We start from the raw sequence: 18,100 nt of genomic DNA, 5'->3' as shown, positions 1-18,100 counted from the left end.
GTGACTAATTCAACTTTTTTCTCTCTCTCTCCATTCCGAGATTGAGAGATAGTCCAAATGCCACTTTGCCTGAGAGGGGTGAAAAAACCCCCTCCAATCTTCCAACTTCAAATAGATTGAATCCACAACTTACAAAAGGCTGCGGCTCATCAATTAAAAGGGGTTAGGGAGATTGGAGCGAACTTCTCACCTCCAGTACTTCAGCCGCTACTTCTAATTAGTTACTTCCTTCCGGAATCCATTCAGCGAAAGTGCTGCTATGCACCCCCCACGTCCCCGGCTCCTGAGGCGAAGCTGGAACCCCCCCATGGCTGCTGCCGATCCGGGGGTTCCAGCAAGCCACCCTACGGCAGGTGGTCCCTCCAAGACGGCCTGTGCTCCTAAAAGGAGCCCACTGGAGAAGCGAGCAGCGGACCAACGTCCGTCGCCTTCGGAAACCGGAAGTGATCTCTTATTGCCATTTGTTGATCAGTGCTTAATGAGCTTTCAAAAGCTCGTTATTTGATAAAGAGAAGCAGCTTTTGAAAGGGGGAGGCGTTAAATTAATTGAATATATAGCTGCCCCCCAAAATTTGAAGAATCCTAAGAGTCCGACGTCTCTAGTCTATGGCAAAAGAAAGCAAAGGTAGTACCAATAGTCATAGGTGCTTTGGGTTCAATCCCAAAACAACTGGAGCACCATTTGAAACACCAGCGGCATTGACAAATTCCCCATCAGTCAATTGCAAAAGGCAGCTTTACTCGAACAGCTTACATCCTGCAATGGTACCTCTAACACCCTTAAACATCAACACCTGTCTATCCCAGGTCCTTGGGAAAGGCTTGATAGGTGGATAAAAATGCCAAATCCAGTCTGAACATCTGGTGGACTGTGCATTGAATCATAATAATAATAATTTAACTTTTGCCTAACTTCCTCCTTTCGATTCCTCTTTTGGCCAGGTGATTACTACTGCAGTAATCGTAACAATCAGCATATTGTTCTCGGGTGTGTCACTCATGTGTATGAACCGATCTGGAACAGCAGGGACTAATTATGAGGTTCTAAACCAGCAATTTCAACATCAAGTAGAAGAAACCGAAAGGGAAGCAAATCAACATTATAAATCTTCCCCCAGTGTCTCTCATTCTGAAACAGATTCTCCCATCGAAAGAGGTATAATGAACAACTGCAACTTAGTTTTAGGAATCCTGACTTGGTGTTGGTTCTTACCATTGTAGAATAAAAGAAAAACTTAGGTCTCTAATTTGCTGCTCCTGGTTTCGTAGTGGGGATGCAGGCACCTTGCCTTGCTACCAGTGAGATGAGATAGAACAGAGGTGAAATTCAGCAGGTTCTGACAGGTTGTGGAGAACCGGTAGCGGAAATTTTAAGTAGTCCAGAGAACTGGCAAATACCACCTCTGGATGCCCCAGAGTGGGGTGGCAATGGGGATTTTGCAGTTTCCTTCCCCTGGAATGGGGGGGGGGGGAATGGGGAATTTGCAGTGTCCTTTCCCCCAGTGTGGGGAGGGAATGGGGATTTTGCAGTATCCTTCCCCTGGAATGGAGAGGGGGGAATGGGGAATTTGCAGTATACTTTCCCCCAGGAGTGGGGAGGGAATGTGGATTTTGCAGTTTCTTTCCCCTGGAGTGGGGAGGGAATGGTATTTTGCAGTTTCCTTCCCCTGGAGTGGGGTGGGAATGGGGATTTTGTAGTATCCTTTCCCCCAGGAGTGGGGAGGGAATGGGGAATTTGCAGTGTCCTTTCCCCCAGAGTGGGGAGGGAATGGGGATTTTGCAGTATCCTTCCCCTGGAATGGGGAGGGGGGAATGGGGAATTTGCAGTATCATTCCCCTGGAGTGGGGGGGGATGGGGATTTTGCAGTATCCTTTCCCGCAGGAGTGGGGAGGGAATGGGGATTTTGCAGTTTCTTTCCCCTGGAGTGGGGAGGGAATGGTATTTTGCAGTTTCCTTCCCCTGGAGTGGGGTGGGAATGGGGATTTTGTAGTATCCTTTCCCCCAGGAGTGGGGAGGGAATGGGGATTTTACAGTATCCTTCCTCTGGAATGGGGGGGGGGATGGAGAATTTGCAGTGTCCTTTCCCCCAGAGTGGGGAGGGAATGGGGATTTTGCAGTATCCTTCCCCTGGAATGGGGAGGGGGGAATGGGGAATTTGCAGTATCCTTCCTCTGGAGTGGGGTGGGAATGGGGATTTTGCAGTATCCTTTCCCCCAGGAGTGGGGTGGGAATGGGGATTTTGCAGTATCCTTTCTCACAGGAGTGGGGAGGGAATGGGGATTTTGCAGTTTCGTTCCCCTGGAGAGGGGTGGGAATGGAGATTTTGCAGTATCCTTCCCATAGAGTGGGGAGGGAATGGGGATTTTGCAGTATCCTTCCCCTGGAATGGGGAGGGAATGGAGATTTTGCAGTATCCTTCCCCTGGAGTGGTGTGGGAATGGGGATTTTTCAGTATCCTTTCCCCCAGGAGTGGTGTGGGAATGGGAATTTTGGAGTATCCTTTCTCACAGGAGTGGGGAGGGAATGGGGATTTTGCAGTTTCGTTCCCCTGGAGAGGGGTGGGAATGGAGATTTTGCAGTATCCTTCCCATAGAGTGGGGAGGGAATGGGGATTTTGCAGTTTCCTTCCCCTGGAATGGGGAGGGAATGGAGATTTTGCAGTATCCTTCCCCTGGAGTGGTGTGGGAATGGGGATTTTTCAGTATCCTTTCCCCCAGGAGTGGGTGGGAATGGGGATTTTGCAGTTTCCTTCCCCTGGAGTGGGGAGGGAATGGGGATTTTGCAGTTTCCTTCCCCCGGAGTGGGGTGGGAATGGGAATTTTGCAGTTTCCTTCCCCTGCCATGCCCACCAAGCCACACACACAGAACCGGCAGTTTAAAAAAATGAATTTCACCACTGAGGTGGAGTCCCTCAGATTAAAGTAAGGAATAGGGATGCAAATAGGAATGGATATCTCAAAATTGAGATTGGGTAAATTATGCGATCAAAGAAGCATATGGTAGGATTAGGGTTAAGATGGCCCTCCAGATTAGGGCTATGATTAAGGCCTGACCCAAAAGAGGAAAGGGCTTCAAAGCACTTGTAGCATCTGTTTGCATCTGTTTAAACCAAACGTAGCAAGCTGAGATAGCCATCTGTGCAACCTCAGGAAAATACACAACGGCTCGAAGAAATTGCAACAGCCTGAGCACTCTTACGTGCTCTGAAACACCTTTTCCCCGTTCAATCCATAGCGATCTACATCTCTAGCCAGCCATGAAGAGATATTAATCATTGTATTTTAACCACATCTGCTGCGTAATGCGGTTTCGCAGTTTCACTGTGTGAGAGTTGGGAGTACAGTATCATTTCTCGCAATCCTCAGTATGGAGAAAAGCCAGCCAGGGATGACAAAAAGAATGTGATGTATGTTTACCTATGGATATTTTTTTGAACTTATTAAAAAAAATGTATAGGCATATCTCCTAACCATTGCCCAAGTCAATTGCACATTCAACTGTGGTTATTTTCTTTTTTAAAAGCCTAAAGAAATATATACATATATATATGTGTGTGTGTGTGTGTGTGTGTGTGTGTGTGTTTGTGTATTTCCTTGTAGAGAACCTTGTAGATTTCCACACATGTCAAAAACAAAATGGAGAATTATGCTGCTCGGAAGAAGAATTCGCATCTATTTCTGGACTCAGTGAGAACTGTTCTTTCTCCGTTGAGACGGGTAAAGTATCTTGTTTGGAATAAAATTCAAAAGTTTACCAATTATGCAACACTGTATCTTAACTTAACCAAGAGAGTTCTTTATGCAGCTTGCATACTTTGCTGCAAGTTGCATTTTTTCCCCTTTTATCCTTTGTATAACTGAGCTTTGTTTATAAACGAATCATTATGATTAATATACTGTGGTGGCGCAGTGGTTAGAGTGCAATACTGCAGGCTACCTCAGCTGACTGCTAGCTGCAGTTCGGCAGTTCACATCTCTCCGGCTCAAGGTTGATTCAGCATTCCATTCTTCCAAGGTGGGTAAAATGAGGACCCAGATTGTTTGGGGCAATAGGCTGACTCTGTAAAGCGCTTAGAGCGGGCCCTAAAAGCACTGTGAAGCGGTATATAAGTCTAAGTGCTATTGCTGTACAGATAATCCTCAACTATCATTGAAACAGAGCCTACTCATTATGGTCATAAGTCATGATAGTTTAAAAGCACATCTCCTGCATGACTGAACCAATTTTATGACCTTGGGGGGGGGGGGGAGGGCAGTCTTAAGCAAATCCACAGTCATTAAGCAAATACTATGGGGCAGTTTTGCCAAAAACTGGAAGTAAATGCCAGTTTTCAGCAAAAACATGGAAAATCACAGTCATGTGATCTCTGGACACTGCAAAGGATCATAAATGAAGGATGTTTCCAAGTGCCCAGAATGTACTTATATGACCAAACAGAGTGGACGGCTATCAGAATTCTGGAACTGGATTGTAAGAACCTTTTGGATGCCCTGTTGTAACTTTGAATTGTCACTAAGCAGGCAGTCATAAGTCAAGGACTATCTATATAAACAAAGTAAGGGAAAATGGTAAAATTCAGAGCCTTGGCTCATTGAGACTCCTATAGGGATAGCCTGGGGAATATTTTTCAGGATTTCCCCACCACAGTTATCATTTGGACCCAGCCTATTTTTAATCCTAATCTTTCTTTTGCTGCCTTTCATGCACCATTTTGGAGGAATTTTGGTTTTGGAGGATTCACCTCCAAAACCAATGGGGTCATGAGTCCTTTACGTAATTTCTTTCCTACATTCCATGTTATGTTGTTATGTGATGTTCCATGTTGTTATATATATGATATTTATATAAGCAAAAGGTAACCTTTAAAATACACAAAGAAAAATGTAGAAGTTCAAAGAACAATACAGTTAGAAAAAGAAAAAAAAGGAAAAATCTATAAAATAAGTGAGTTACAATCTTATTCACAGCACTTATATATAAACTTATTATCTCTCCCCCCTCTTTAAGATTTTCATCATTCCTTCTTCCCATATTCAACCATTTTTGATCACCAAATGCATAAATTGTCAATATATTTGCTTCCATTTTTAATAAAAAGGTCCATAAGTGGTTTCTAGTTTTTTTATGACAGCACATTGTTTTATCCCTTATCAAACAGGTCAATTTTAGACATTTTGATAAATTCCACCACTTTCATAATTTTCCTTAATTTTTTACATCACCAAGGAACAGGAATATTGCATGAGTAAGATTCTAGATCTCATGTTGACATCATTTCTAATGTTATTGCAGAATAAATTGGCATTTTGAGAGAAATCGAGATATATATACATACAGGTTGCAGGAGGCCAAATATATACCTAACTTTATATTCATATTCGTATACAAAAGGGCTTTGTTTCAGTTTGGTAACCTTATCTGTTTTTTCAGCACATGTGTTCCCTCCTAGAATTTTCATACTGCTTTTTTTCAAATGTCTTGACAGTTAAAACAATACCAGAAGTTTCAATCAGATAAAGCCTCCAACAACAACAATTATGAATAGGAAAAATGCACCTATAACATTTACCTCCTTTAAAGAACACATGCGAAAATATGTTGTGGCCAATAAAATAAATGTTTAATAGATACATGGGGAGAAGGGTTTCACATTATTGCAACAATGTGAAACCCTTGTGACAGAAAGTGTGAGAAAAGAGCTGTTTATCCCTCCCTTTTGAATAGTAGAGGCAGAGAGAAGATCTTGTACTTCCTGGCTTTGGAGGCTTAGATTTGTTTGTTTTTTTCTTTGTTACTTTACAAAGTTCAAAAGTAAAAAGATAAAAACTAACAAAAACTATTAATCAAGAAGAACAGAAGAGAAGAGAAAAAGGCGTAAAGAGAAAGATGGAAGAAATGCAACAAAATTAAATAAAAATTAGATATATTAATTCAAAAAATCTTGAAGATCAATTCGCAGTTCAGACCAGAGGTATCTCTATAGGGGTTGATGGATAAAAATTTGGAAAATGCACATGGTGATCTGTTTTTATATATAACAGCAATGAGACTCCTATATGCTCAATAGTGGAAGAATTCATTTGTACTTATAATGGAAGAATGGTTGATAAAGTTGATGGAATTGGCTGAGATGGTGAAAATGATTAAAGAAAAGACATTGAGTTACTTTAACTCCAATTGGAAGCCCCTATTGAACTTTGGGCATGAAACAGAAAAATATAAAATAATGATGTATAGATTTGCTGATTAATAATACTAATAGATTATTTAAAAAATAGATGTTATGGTGTAATCATAGAGCAAGAACTTAATGTAACTTTTATTTATACAGGATTAGATTTAAATTTGAGAGTAATTAGAACCATGGGGAATCATCCAGGAAAATCTTGGTCATCTCTGAACTGTGCCTTGTTTCTTCTATTCTTCTATTCTTCATAGAGATGCTCAAGTTTAAGAAGTTTTAAGTGGGCCCTTGCACTGGTCTAGAGAGAGAAATCCATCCAAGTTGCAACTCTCTAAAAGCTTTATTGGTTCTATAGATGGGCAATACAGTTAGGGAAGAAAAAAGAAATCTGTCACCTGTTTTGACATTTAGGGAAGCAAGTTCTGTAATATAATAATTGGCTACAGATAGATGGGATTGATAGCTAGTTTGGAAAGAAAATAAGATTAGGAAGCCATTCTGCACAGTAGCAGCAAGCCTTGGGGCTTCCAAAACTGGAGAACAAAAGTTGCTTTGGCAGCACAAGGTACAGTATTTATTAGCTTTTTGGTGCCATCTAGTGATAAATGTCACTAACTTAAAATAGTCTGTAACATCATGAATTCTCATTCCTACTACTACTGCAATTTGGTAGAAGCAAGAAGTAAAAAAAAATGCTAGTCTGTTAACATCGACCCAGCTAAGTTGAAATAGTGGTGTTGCTAATAATCTAAGCAGGCTGTTTGTGTGCAGAAATGTCTCTACCCTGTTATAACATGTTTAAGTGTAGATTAAAATCTGGATAGTCACTACTATAATCTTTTTGCAGTTTGATACTTTTCTAGGGGTGATTCTGCTGAGATTTGGATTGGGTAGCAAGAAAACAGAACCATCTCTGTCTGTCTGTCTTTGATATACTAAAAGTATACAAAACAACAAAAAAGTTAGAAAGCCAAGGTAAAGAGAGGAAAAAAGGAAAACAGACAATTATGCCTTTCCCCTTTTTTATCAAGTAAATATCTTCGCCCCCCCCCTTAATTTTTTCCCAATCCTCCTCATCCATTTTTAATCTCCGAATCCCAAAATCATCAATTCAATCTTGTTTTAATAAAAAATACATGCAGTATTTATATTTGCAGTTTTTTTAAAAAAAGTATATTTTTTCTCTCACCACAAAGCGAACCAACTCTTGTCCATATTAACATTCAATTTCCTCTTTTTTGAAATGATCAACTTAAAGTGAGCAATTAAATATCATTGATAAAGTCTGGGATTGATCTAGAGTAGGGGTGTCAAACTCACGTCATCACGGCTGTGTCATATGATGTATCAGGATTCCCCCCCCCCCTTCACTAACCGGGTGTGAGTGTGGCCAGTATGTGACTCATCCAGTCCACGGGCCGGGAGTTTGGCAGCCGTGACCTAGAATATTGGGAGACTGCAAATGGACAGCAAGTTGCCTATCCCTATTATAAGTTATGGTTTATAGATACAGCATGCCAATTCTAAACCAAGCATTTTGGCTTATATGAACAAGTATCCAATCTGGATGAGAGTTTTTGTCTTCTGAGTTTTTGGACTTGTGCAGGAGCCCATCTTCAGGGAACCTCCCCCCATCTTCAGGGGAATTCCCTGGAAATGGGCTCCACACGAGTGCGAAACTCAAAAGACAAAAAAAAAAATCTGGTTCCAGTGACCAATCCAGATTGGATCCTGCAACATTATCCCGGGACACATATATTCACTTTCATTTGTATATCAACAAGACCTGTTTCTGCTTACTTAGAGCAGGGGTGTCAAACTCAAGGTCCGGGGACCGGATTCAGCCCACGGGGTGCTTAGATCTGGGCCGCCCTGGAAACAGTGAAGGATCGGCCCGCAGTGCCTCTGCCAGCAAAAACGGAGCTCGGGTGGCCCTCCCGAGCTCCGTTTTCGCTGAAGGGTTGCAGGAGGCCATTGCAGCCAAAAACGGAGCTTGGGAGCCCATTTTTGCTGACAGAGCACTCGGGCCACCACAGATGCCCCCAACACAAGTGACATCAAGCTGGCCATGCCCACCCCCAAGGTCAAAAACAACCCTGACGCGGCCCCCAATAAAATTAAGTTTGACAGCCCTGACTTACAGCATTTGATCGTGTTTTCATTTTCTTGTTTCTCTTCTGACTGTTGTTAAGAGAACAACAGGATTTAGTGTTGTGTTTATGCCTTATGTGTTAATACTTAAATGTTTTTCAGCAAACCAGTGTTTGAGTCCATGCAGTTCTCAGAGGTGTGTCCTGGCTCAGGAAGAACAGCTTCTGCAAACGGGAGACCAACAGTTGGCCAGACACGTGCTATTGTGCCTGCTTCTCATTGTGGGCCTTTTTGCTGTAAGAATTTCTTGGTGGGAAGGCAGAAACGTCTGGTTTTTTATATGTAGTCGTTTTACCCTACTCTCCGTTACAAAGTGTGTTTCTCATATCAGCTACTAGCATAAATGTTATTTTTAAAGAAGTTAAATCAAGGCTCATTATATGATTGCTCTTCTCACAGAAAATGTCTCTGGTACAATCAAATTGTAAATTTATAAAGAAATCATTACCTAAAAGTGCATAATAATAATAATAATAATAATAATAATAATAATAATAATAATAATAATAATAATAATAATAATAATAATATAATAAAAATAATAAAACAAAGCATTAAAACTGTAAAAACAGTAATAAAACAGGAGAAGAAAATAATAGATGGAGGGATAATAATAATAACGGAGCCCCCTCACAAGTTTACCTATCCCCTGAAGTCACCAAGCCTGCTGATAGAACCAGGTCTTGAGGGATCTTCCGAAGATCAGAAGTGATGAGGCTGATCTTATCTCGGGGCGGGTGGGGTGGGGAAGGAGAGAAGATTCCACAATGCAGGTGCCGTAGCCTAGTGTTCTGACCGAGGCTTCCCAAGAGCATGAAGCAAACTCCTGTAACCATGAATAGGGCCCCTCGACCCAGAAATGGAACATCTGTTAGAGCTGCTCTTTTTTAAAGAGCCTATTGTCATCTATCTTGTCACAACAGCCTGATGCTACACAAATCAATAGAGGTAATTTAATGTACCTATGCCCACAGAATATCCCAGATTTATATCTTGCATTTCTAGGAAGAGGTGAGAAGGGCCTATTTCAAAACTGTTTTTATGTGGACAAGAGATGGATCATAACTTCTTGTTGTTTGTTGTTAGTTGCGAAGTCGTGTCCGACCCATCGCAACCCCATGGACAACGTTCCTCCAGGCCTTCCTGTCCTCTACCATCCTCTGGAGTCCATTGAAGCTTATGTCTACTGCTTCAGTGACTCCATCCAGCCACCTCATTCTCTGTCGTCCCCTTCTTCTTTTGCCCTCAATCTTTCCCAGCATTAGGCTCTTCTCCAGTGAGTCCTTCCTTCTCATTAGGTGGCCCAGTATTTGAGATTCATCTTCAGGATCTGGCCTTCTAAAAAGCAGTCAGGGCTGATCACTAGGACTGACTGGTTTGATCACCTTGCAGTCCAAGGGACTCGCAGGAGTCTTCTCCAGCACCAAAGTTCAAAGGCCTCAATTCTTTGGCGCTCAGCCTTTCTTATGATCCAACCTTCACAGCCATACATCGCAACTGGGAAAACCATAGCCTTGACTATATATACTTTCGTTGGCAGGGTGATGTCTCTGCTTTTTAGTATGCTGTCTAGATTTGCCATGGATCATAAGTAGCTCTCCAAATATTGAGCTCCACTTCTGATGGTCACAGCCAATATGCCAGTGGTGAGAGATGTTGGGCATCACATTTTGGCAAAATCTAAAGGCAAAAGGTTCTTCACCCTTCATCTGGCCAATGCTGAATTAGATACTAGGCCAATTGTCTAATGATGTAAGGAAGCTTCCTATGACTTAAGAATCAGAGATTCAGTAGACAATTCCAACTGTAATCATTGCACTTCCATCTGTCGCTACAGTTATGTTGGCAAAGCCATTTCACGCTATCTCTCTAAACCAGGGGTGGGTAATTCTCAAAGTGTATATCATTTTAGCAGATTGTTTACTGGCAGCCAGTGCCCAGCTACAGCGGTGTGCTTTTCTGCTTCCTTTACTTAGAAATGTATAAGAACTATGTTTTAAAACATTCACAGAAAATCCCAGAAATGGAAGAGAGGAAGAAAGACCAAGAGTTCTATTGTTACTTTATGGTGTTATCACTGAATTATTATCATGGCCTTGTTACCCCTCTCCAGTAAGATTGTTCAGATCTGCAGTAAACTCTTGATTTTAGTAATAGTAGTCTTAGAGGGATGCGGTGGCTCAGTGGCTAAGACGCTGAGCTTGTCGATCAGAAAGGTTGGCGGTTTGAGGCGTAATGGAGTGAGCTCCCATTATTTGTCCCAGCTTCTGCCAACCTAGCAGTACGAAAGCATGTAAAAATGAAAGTAGAGTAATAAGGACCACCTTTGGTGGGAAGGTAACAGTGTTCCATGCGCCTTTGGCATTTAATCATGCTGGCCACATGACAATGGAGATGTCTTCGGACAGGCTGGCTCTTCGGCTTTGAAACGGAGATGAGCACCGCCCCCTAGAATCGGGAATGACTAGCACATATGTGCGAGAGAAACCTTTACCATTAGTCTTAGAGGGGCAGCTCACTAAACTTGAACAGTTGTAGAGGGGAAAAAATTATCTCTATAATCCAAGGGAAATGCCAGTGAAAATTGTAGCAATGAGATACTCATGTTAACACTTGTTCATGTTATTTTTCCTTCACAGAACCTATCAAGTTGTTTGTGGTGGTTATTTAATCAAGAGCCTGGGAGACTCTATGTGGAACTGCAGTTCTTCTGTGCTGTATTTAATTTTGGTCAGGTAAATATTTATCCTCTGTCTCAAACTAACCATGTGAACTTGTCCATATGTATTTTATAGCACGTCTCATTGAACCCATATGTAAATGTGTACATGAAGACTGGCATATATTTGTAAGGAAGAGAGAGAAAGTGCCTGACTTATGTTTGGCCCGTTTTCTTACCCTAAATTTGATAAAAATTAAAACTGCTCATTGTACACTGACAATTTTTGCTGTTCCACCTGTTTAAAGAGGGAAATAATCCATGTCAGTAGTTAGGGATGTTTCATTAATAGAGGCCTTTCAGAGAAAATGATTTCCGAGAGGATGCAGATTTAACTGATCCAGAAGGTAAAAATGAAGGATTCCGGCTGTTGTTCTCCCTAATATATTTAGTGACATCCAGGGGTGAAATCAATTTACCTTTGCTACTGGTTCACAAATGTGAGCGCAAGACCTTTTGCGCATGTGTAGAACACCAAAAACAGGACATGATGACGTCCGGATGGGTGGGCGGAGCTTCCCATCACCGCTGCTACTGGTTCACCCGAACCAGGTAGAACCGGCTGAATTTCGCTACTGGTGACACCTCACTAAAAGGCCTGAGTGAAGTTTAACCAGGAGCTAAAATAATAGTCTTGTGCTAATTAAATTGCTTTCAGCCTTCCCAGGTAAACCAGACAGGAAACGTAACTAGATGAATTAGTTCTACATTATTATACAGCTACATTAACAAGAATCTTTCAAATCTAACGGAACAGATCTTCTGCCACTACTTTTAACCACCCAATCAAGTAGGGAAGGCCTTTATCTTCTGACTGTTAAGCCACTGGAGACTTCTCCCTTTCATTTTATTGTTTCCCTGGCCCCTCTCTTTCCCTTATCCTGCAAGATCATTCTCACATACGGTTAGAATTGCACTGAAAAGGTAATTCAATAAGAAAAAACTCCAACCACAAAGGCAAATCTGCTTTCTGACAATATGGCAGCATGAGAAGAGCCCACAAGCTTGTTCCTTAAATAATCTTACCTTTAGTCCTTCCTATGGAAGTAAAATTCTTTCTGAGAGCTTCAACTTTATTTTAATTGTCTTGAGAGGTTATTTTTATTTCTTTAAGGGTAACATGCTTGCCAAATTGCTTATTGTTTTGCTTTTCAAAATACGCTGTTCATTACAGTTGATTCATAGACCTTAGTTTTCTTACATTCTTAAATTCTCCTTCCAGCAATTCAGGTTAACAACTGCCCTGTTTAGCATCCATCTAAAGTTGCTGAAAAAAGCCCTTTATGACCAGATCTCACACTTAAAACTGTTACAGTGTCCCACAGTCACATGATCATCAATATTGCGCTTTCAAGCGAGCTTCCAAAAACTAGAGTCAGTTGAAAAAGCCACCAGTCAAATCACAAGTCATGGTCATGTAATGTCTCACTTAAGGACTACGGGTGATTTGCTTAATGAAGTGGGGTTGTAAGTCCATTAGGATTGCATGATGTCTCTCTTAATGACTGTATCTCTTAATGATGTTGCCAGTCCCAATTGCAGTCATTTTAAGCAAGGATTTGGGGTTTTTTTTGTAAGTCATGTATGTCTCATTATAAGAGGAAGCATGGAAAATTAAGAAACTAATAATCCTAGCCAAGATAAACATACAGTTTAGGAAATTGTGATATGAGGGAAGAGATATTGAAAGGAAAGAATATGACTGACTGACTTTAAAAATCACAGTATTGATATTGATCCTAAATATTTTGTCCGTGCCGTACTTTTATTTAAATAAATGTAAGCATTATAAAATAGGTTTTTATTCTGTTTTTCATTAGAATTAAAAACTTAATTTCAGGAATTTGTATACAATTGTTCATCCAGAATATTTTTATCATAGTATTTATTTCTTTTTTCTTTTTCAGGGATTCATTTCTTTTGGAATGTTTGGGTTAGACAAACATCTAATTATTCTTCCATTCAAAAGGAGGTAATTTTAGCATTTTTTACATCCATTTAATTTCAGCTTTCTTGAGAACTTTTAACAGTGCCGCTGTTACTTTTTACAAAACAGTAATCTGGTTTATTTTAAAATTCTGTTCCTTTTAATACATGCATGAAGCAATACTTTACTGAGCTTCACTTTATATTAACACATTCTGGATTGGGGAAACCATTAAATATTGCTGCTTTAATTGAATTCCACGGTATAGATGTGACATATAGGCTTGTGTATGAGTTATTATCCATAAAATACTTTTTAAGGTGGTATAAAATGTCTTATGTTAACATGATTATATAGCCTTGGAATGTAATTATTTTTTCCATGAATGAAATAGTTCTTTCATTTATAGAATGTGATTTTATTCTCTCCTCATACAGATTTTTTTTCTCCTCGTCTCCTTTGCACCCCCTGCTTCTGAGGGTTAGAGAACCCTTGGCAACATGTTGCATATTGGACAGAAGTAAAAAATGGTACAGGATGCGGTGGCTCAGTGGCTAAGACACTGAACTTGTTGATCAGAAAGATCGGCAGTTCAGTGGTTTGAATCCCTAGTGCCGTGTAACGGAATGATCTCCTGTTACTTGTCCCAGCTTCTGCCAACCTAGCAGTTCGAAAGCACATAAAAATGCAAGAAGAAAAATAGGAACCACCTTTGGTGGGAAGGCAACAGGGTTCCATGCCCCTTTGGTGTTTTGTCATACCAGCCACATGACCATGGAGATGTCTGGTTCCTTGGCTTTGAAAGGGAGATGAGCACTGTTCCCTAGAGTCAGGAACGACTAGCACATATGTGCAAGGGGAACCTTTACCTTTACCTTAAGAAATGGAAGTTTGGGTTGACAGACGTTCTTTTCTCAAATAGAGAAGCAACTTAGGATCCATATATGTGTGTGAATTAGGTTAAAGTGCATAAGAATGCAGGAAAAAGAGTTCGCTCCCATCCATCTCCTTTTCAGCTTAATTGGCAGCTTTAAAAAATTTCAATTATTTTAATTCTTCTAACTTGTTGCTTCAAAAACCTGGTCATCACATGTTTGAATGTACACAGTAACAATAAAATCTCACAGGCAAAATATTTCAAATCAAGTCGTTGTATTATAGTATTTCAAATGGGCTTTTTTCCTCATGTAGGCTTGAATTCCTTTGGGGTGCTAGAACTGTGGAACCAAGGGAATCATCTGTCCCGGAGGAGATTCGGATGACATGTCAACAGTTTGTTAGTTACCACAGAGACGTGTGTGTGAGAAGCATTGTCCAGGATAGAAGGTAGAGTTGTTCATAAGGGTTAAAATTGATTTAAATTATTCTAATATTCTAGATGGGGGCATCCTCTGCATCTATTGATACCCTTCTTTTTACTTATACGCTACACGGGTTTTCCAAATACCACTAAGCAGACACTTAATGTATGTGGTTAATTGTTGATTTGTAAATAATTATTTCTGAATTGATACTCAGTTTGAATCTCACCAGGCTCAAGGTTGACTCAGCCTTCCATCCTTCCGAGGTCGGTAAAATAAGGACCCAGATTGTTGGGGGCAATTGGCTGACTCTGTAAATCGCTTAGGAGTTTACAGATGGTTGTAAAGCACTGTGAAGTGGCATATAAGTCTAAGTGCTATTGCTATTAACTTTTGGTGCAGGGGTGTCAAACTAGCAGGTCATGGGCCAGATGCCTACCCCGGTTCTGCAAAGGCAAAAAACATAGCGATATGTCACAATACATCACATGATCGAATCTGACACTCATGCTTTGGTGGTTAACTATTTTTTAAAAATTTATATATCAAGCAATATGTTATCACAAAGAGATTCTAGCACATAGTTTTAAATAATAGAAATCAAAAGCAGCGTAAACATTTTGAACCATGAAGTTTAAATGGCAGCAATTGAAGCTGTTACAGGTAGTCCTCAGCTTATGGCCAGTCATTTAACGGCCATTCAAGGTTATGACCTACCTGGAAAAAGGGAGTTATGACCCAATTACTGTGGTTACCCCAGTCATGTGACCACACTTCAGGCTGGTCCGTAACACAGCAGTGTTGTTTACAGCATCCCACGGTCACTTAACTCTGTTTTACAAAGTTTTTGCAAAGAAACAGAAATTATTTTCACTTTTCAGCAAAACGGCACCATAGCAAGCAATAGGTTTGCTTAATACTAACACATTCATTTTACAACTGGCATGTTGACTTAAGAAACGGCCACAAAAAAGGTAAAATATGGCAGTCACATGACCAAACCGATTTATGACCCTAATAGGCTCTATTATGGTTGTATGTTGAGGACTACCTGTAATGAACAAAAGAAGATAGCTTCTCTATTATTACATGGCTTCCTGCATGAATTGTGTGACGCCATTGATAAAATGTAAGTGTAACTTATTAACGATGTGCTTTCCCGTTTTTAGTGATCTTTTGGAAGATTTGATGGCCTTATTAATCTTAGAATCTTTCATTCTGAAGTCCTAAACTCTGATTCAACTGCTGTTTCGACAAATTTAGGATTACATATCTCCCCAAACTTCCATTTTTGGATGTAAAATTCTGTGGAAGTGGGATATAAATAATTGTTAAATATTTGTTCTGCATTTTACAACAGTTTTTTAAGTTTTCTTTCTTTATATTTCTTGAAAAGCCAAGGAATAAAAAATATTAAAATTCTTTTTAAATATTAAAACATTAATATTGCATAAAGAAAAACGGATCAACGCTGTTGCTGTTTTTAAATCACTATCGCTGTTTGATCTACACAGATTGCAATAAGTGATATACCCCTTCTTGTTCTCCTTTTCATCTCTATATATCTCTCTTTTCTTCTCAGATGAATGCCTGGCATTAGAAACCTAATGTATGTTGTTGGCCCAGCACTGATTTTGTTATATGTTCCCATGTTCTATTAATTAAAATTAACATTAGCTTATTAATTAAAAGGCTATCTTACATAGTCTGTATGTTGGCTTGGCCTAACTTTAGATCACGGAATAGTTCCTTTCTGTACAAATAATAATTAATTAGACCTAAACCTGGAAGTTCTAGAAAACCACTTGGAGGAGTGCTTCATGCATTTTTCTTCTATTGACTGAAACATTGAAGTACTGCATCCATTTCAAAGCTTGTTGTGACCACCCCAAGGGCTTCCTGACATTAAGTATGTATGTGGATTAACAGACGACACTTCTCTTGCCCCAGTCATGCACAGTAAAGCATAATGCTGCCTGAGATACTCAGCATTGGCTTAGAGTATTGGCTTAGAGGTGGTTGCACCAGGTTGCATGCACTTTTCAGCTTTGAATTGAGAAAAAAAAAACACCACTTCTTGGAGTTTGAAATGAATCTTAATCAATTGTATTGTTTCTCAAGACCTCCGTGTATTAGTTTGATTAATAAGCATTTTAGGATTAAGAGACCCAAATTTAACTGACAGAGGAGACAAATTTATTTAGTTCTCCATGAATTCGTTTCTTTTCAGATTGCAAATGGAAGTCCACATTATCCGTAAAAGAAAGATCTTGAGCATTTAAAACAAAACAAAAAAAAAGCATTTAATCAAATGCTATGCTAAGCAGCATTTACTAAAGCTGCTATGTGCTTCAGAAATGATTCAGCCAAAAACTGGTCTGAAGAAGTGCTTGAAATTTGAAAAAAAAATAATAATAATTAAAGGCTCCTGGGCTCTCATGCCTTCCGGAAATACGTTTTCAAAATAATTTTTGAATCACATGCTCGCTTAGGACTTCTCCTTCTGAAATAGAATTGGATATGGTTATCATCTAAAATGTGACCATTAACTCTTCTACTACCGTACAGGCAGACCTTGATTTATGACCACAACTGGGAACAGAATTTCCATTGTAAAGCAAAGCGATTGTTAAGGGAGTCGTGCCCAATTTTAAAACCTTTTTTTTGCCATGGTTGGGAAGTGAATCACTATAATTAAATGAATCATGTAGTCATTAAGCAAATCTGGCTTCCCTTGTTGAAATTGCTTATCAGAAGCTGGCTGGGAAAGCCGCAAATGGCGATCATGTGACAATAATTGCAAATCATATGCCCAGCACCTAAATTTTGATCACAGGACAGGATGCTGGGATGGTTGTAAATGCAAGGATCAATTGTATGTCACTTTTTTGCCATTGTTAACTTCGAGCAGTCGCTAAACAAATAGTTGTAAGTGAAGAACTACCTGTATATCATTCCAATGGTAATTTCGGTGACTAAAGATTAATTTCAGATTCTAAGAGTATCAATAGTGAACTAACGCACAATAATTTTACACTAATCATATAGTATGTTGTGCTTTCATTAGATGCTTGCATGCATTTTGGCTAATCAAAAAGGCGATTGAGGCCTGCCAAAAAAGGAAAAGCAGCTTTAATTGTATACTTGGCTACTAGGCCTTCTTTTAACGTCCTTCTAACTATCATGCTGTCTTTCCTTGTTTTCCCCTCGTCTTCATCCAACAAGCAGTGGTGGTACGAGATTTACAGAACATGTGGGTGAATCCTTCCTTTGACATACAGGTGTGGCACAAAGACTGTGACTGGACTCTTCTTCGGCTGTGATCTGGTGAACTGGCTTTTGGAAGTTGGCCTTGCCTCGGACCGTGGGGAAGCTGTAGTGTATGGAGAGAGGCTGGTGAAAGGCGGCATCATCCAACATATTACCAATGACTTTGAATTTCGGGATGAGCGGTTGTATTACCATTTTACAGCTACGACAACCGCAATACAGGACAACCGAGGGACTGAAGACGCCCATGGAAGCTAGCCAAAACTAGGCCCTCCTACTCGTATCTATTGCACGCTGTTTGAGATCCCTTTGCTTATAATGTGGCCGTGTTGATCTCTAACCCAAAGAGAATTATGTCTTGCAATCCGAATGTTAACTAAAATGAGTAGCTTCAGGGAATTATTTCAAATTGCGAAAGGCTCGTAACAGGCCTTGTACTCAGTTTTATTTTTTGAAACAATAGGCTTTTTTTAAAAAAAAATTGTCCTTGCCAGTACAGACAATACTGTGGACAAAACAACTCATTGTTATCATGTGATGTGTTTTT

General features: G+C 40.0%; 1 protein-coding gene across 3 annotated transcripts in view; it reads left to right on the top strand.

Moving 5' to 3' along the window:
- The window catches only part of GPR155 (G protein-coupled receptor 155), a 48,193-nt gene extending 30,173 nt beyond the window's left edge, over nucleotides 1–18,020 (top strand). Inside the window, exons 10-16 of one of the 3 annotated variants that reach the window (XM_081935428.1) lie at nucleotides 943–1,156; nucleotides 3,601–3,717; nucleotides 8,439–8,572; nucleotides 10,976–11,071; nucleotides 12,963–13,027; nucleotides 14,174–14,308; nucleotides 17,565–18,020. In XM_081935428.1, coding sequence (XP_081791554.1) covers nucleotides 943–1,156; nucleotides 3,601–3,717; nucleotides 8,439–8,572; nucleotides 10,976–11,071; nucleotides 12,963–13,027; nucleotides 14,174–14,308; nucleotides 17,565–17,811 — 1,008 coding nt within the window. In that variant the 3' untranslated portion in view covers nucleotides 17,812–18,020. Of the gene's footprint in view, nucleotides 1–942; nucleotides 1,157–3,600; nucleotides 3,718–8,438; nucleotides 8,573–10,975; nucleotides 11,072–12,962; nucleotides 13,028–14,173; nucleotides 14,309–15,865 lie in introns of all 3 variants that reach the window. The other 2 variants (XM_081935429.1, XM_081935430.1) reach the window with 2 other exon arrangements.
- Nucleotides 18,021–18,100: the final 80 nt, after the last annotated feature.

Source organism: Natrix helvetica, assembly GCF_964273705.1.
Source record: "Natrix helvetica genome assembly, chromosome: 1".
Classification (NCBI taxonomy): Eukaryota; Metazoa; Chordata; class Lepidosauria; order Squamata; family Natricidae; genus Natrix; species Natrix helvetica.
Note: the sequence above shows the minus strand (reverse complement) of the source record. Positions and strands in the feature narration are given on the sequence as shown.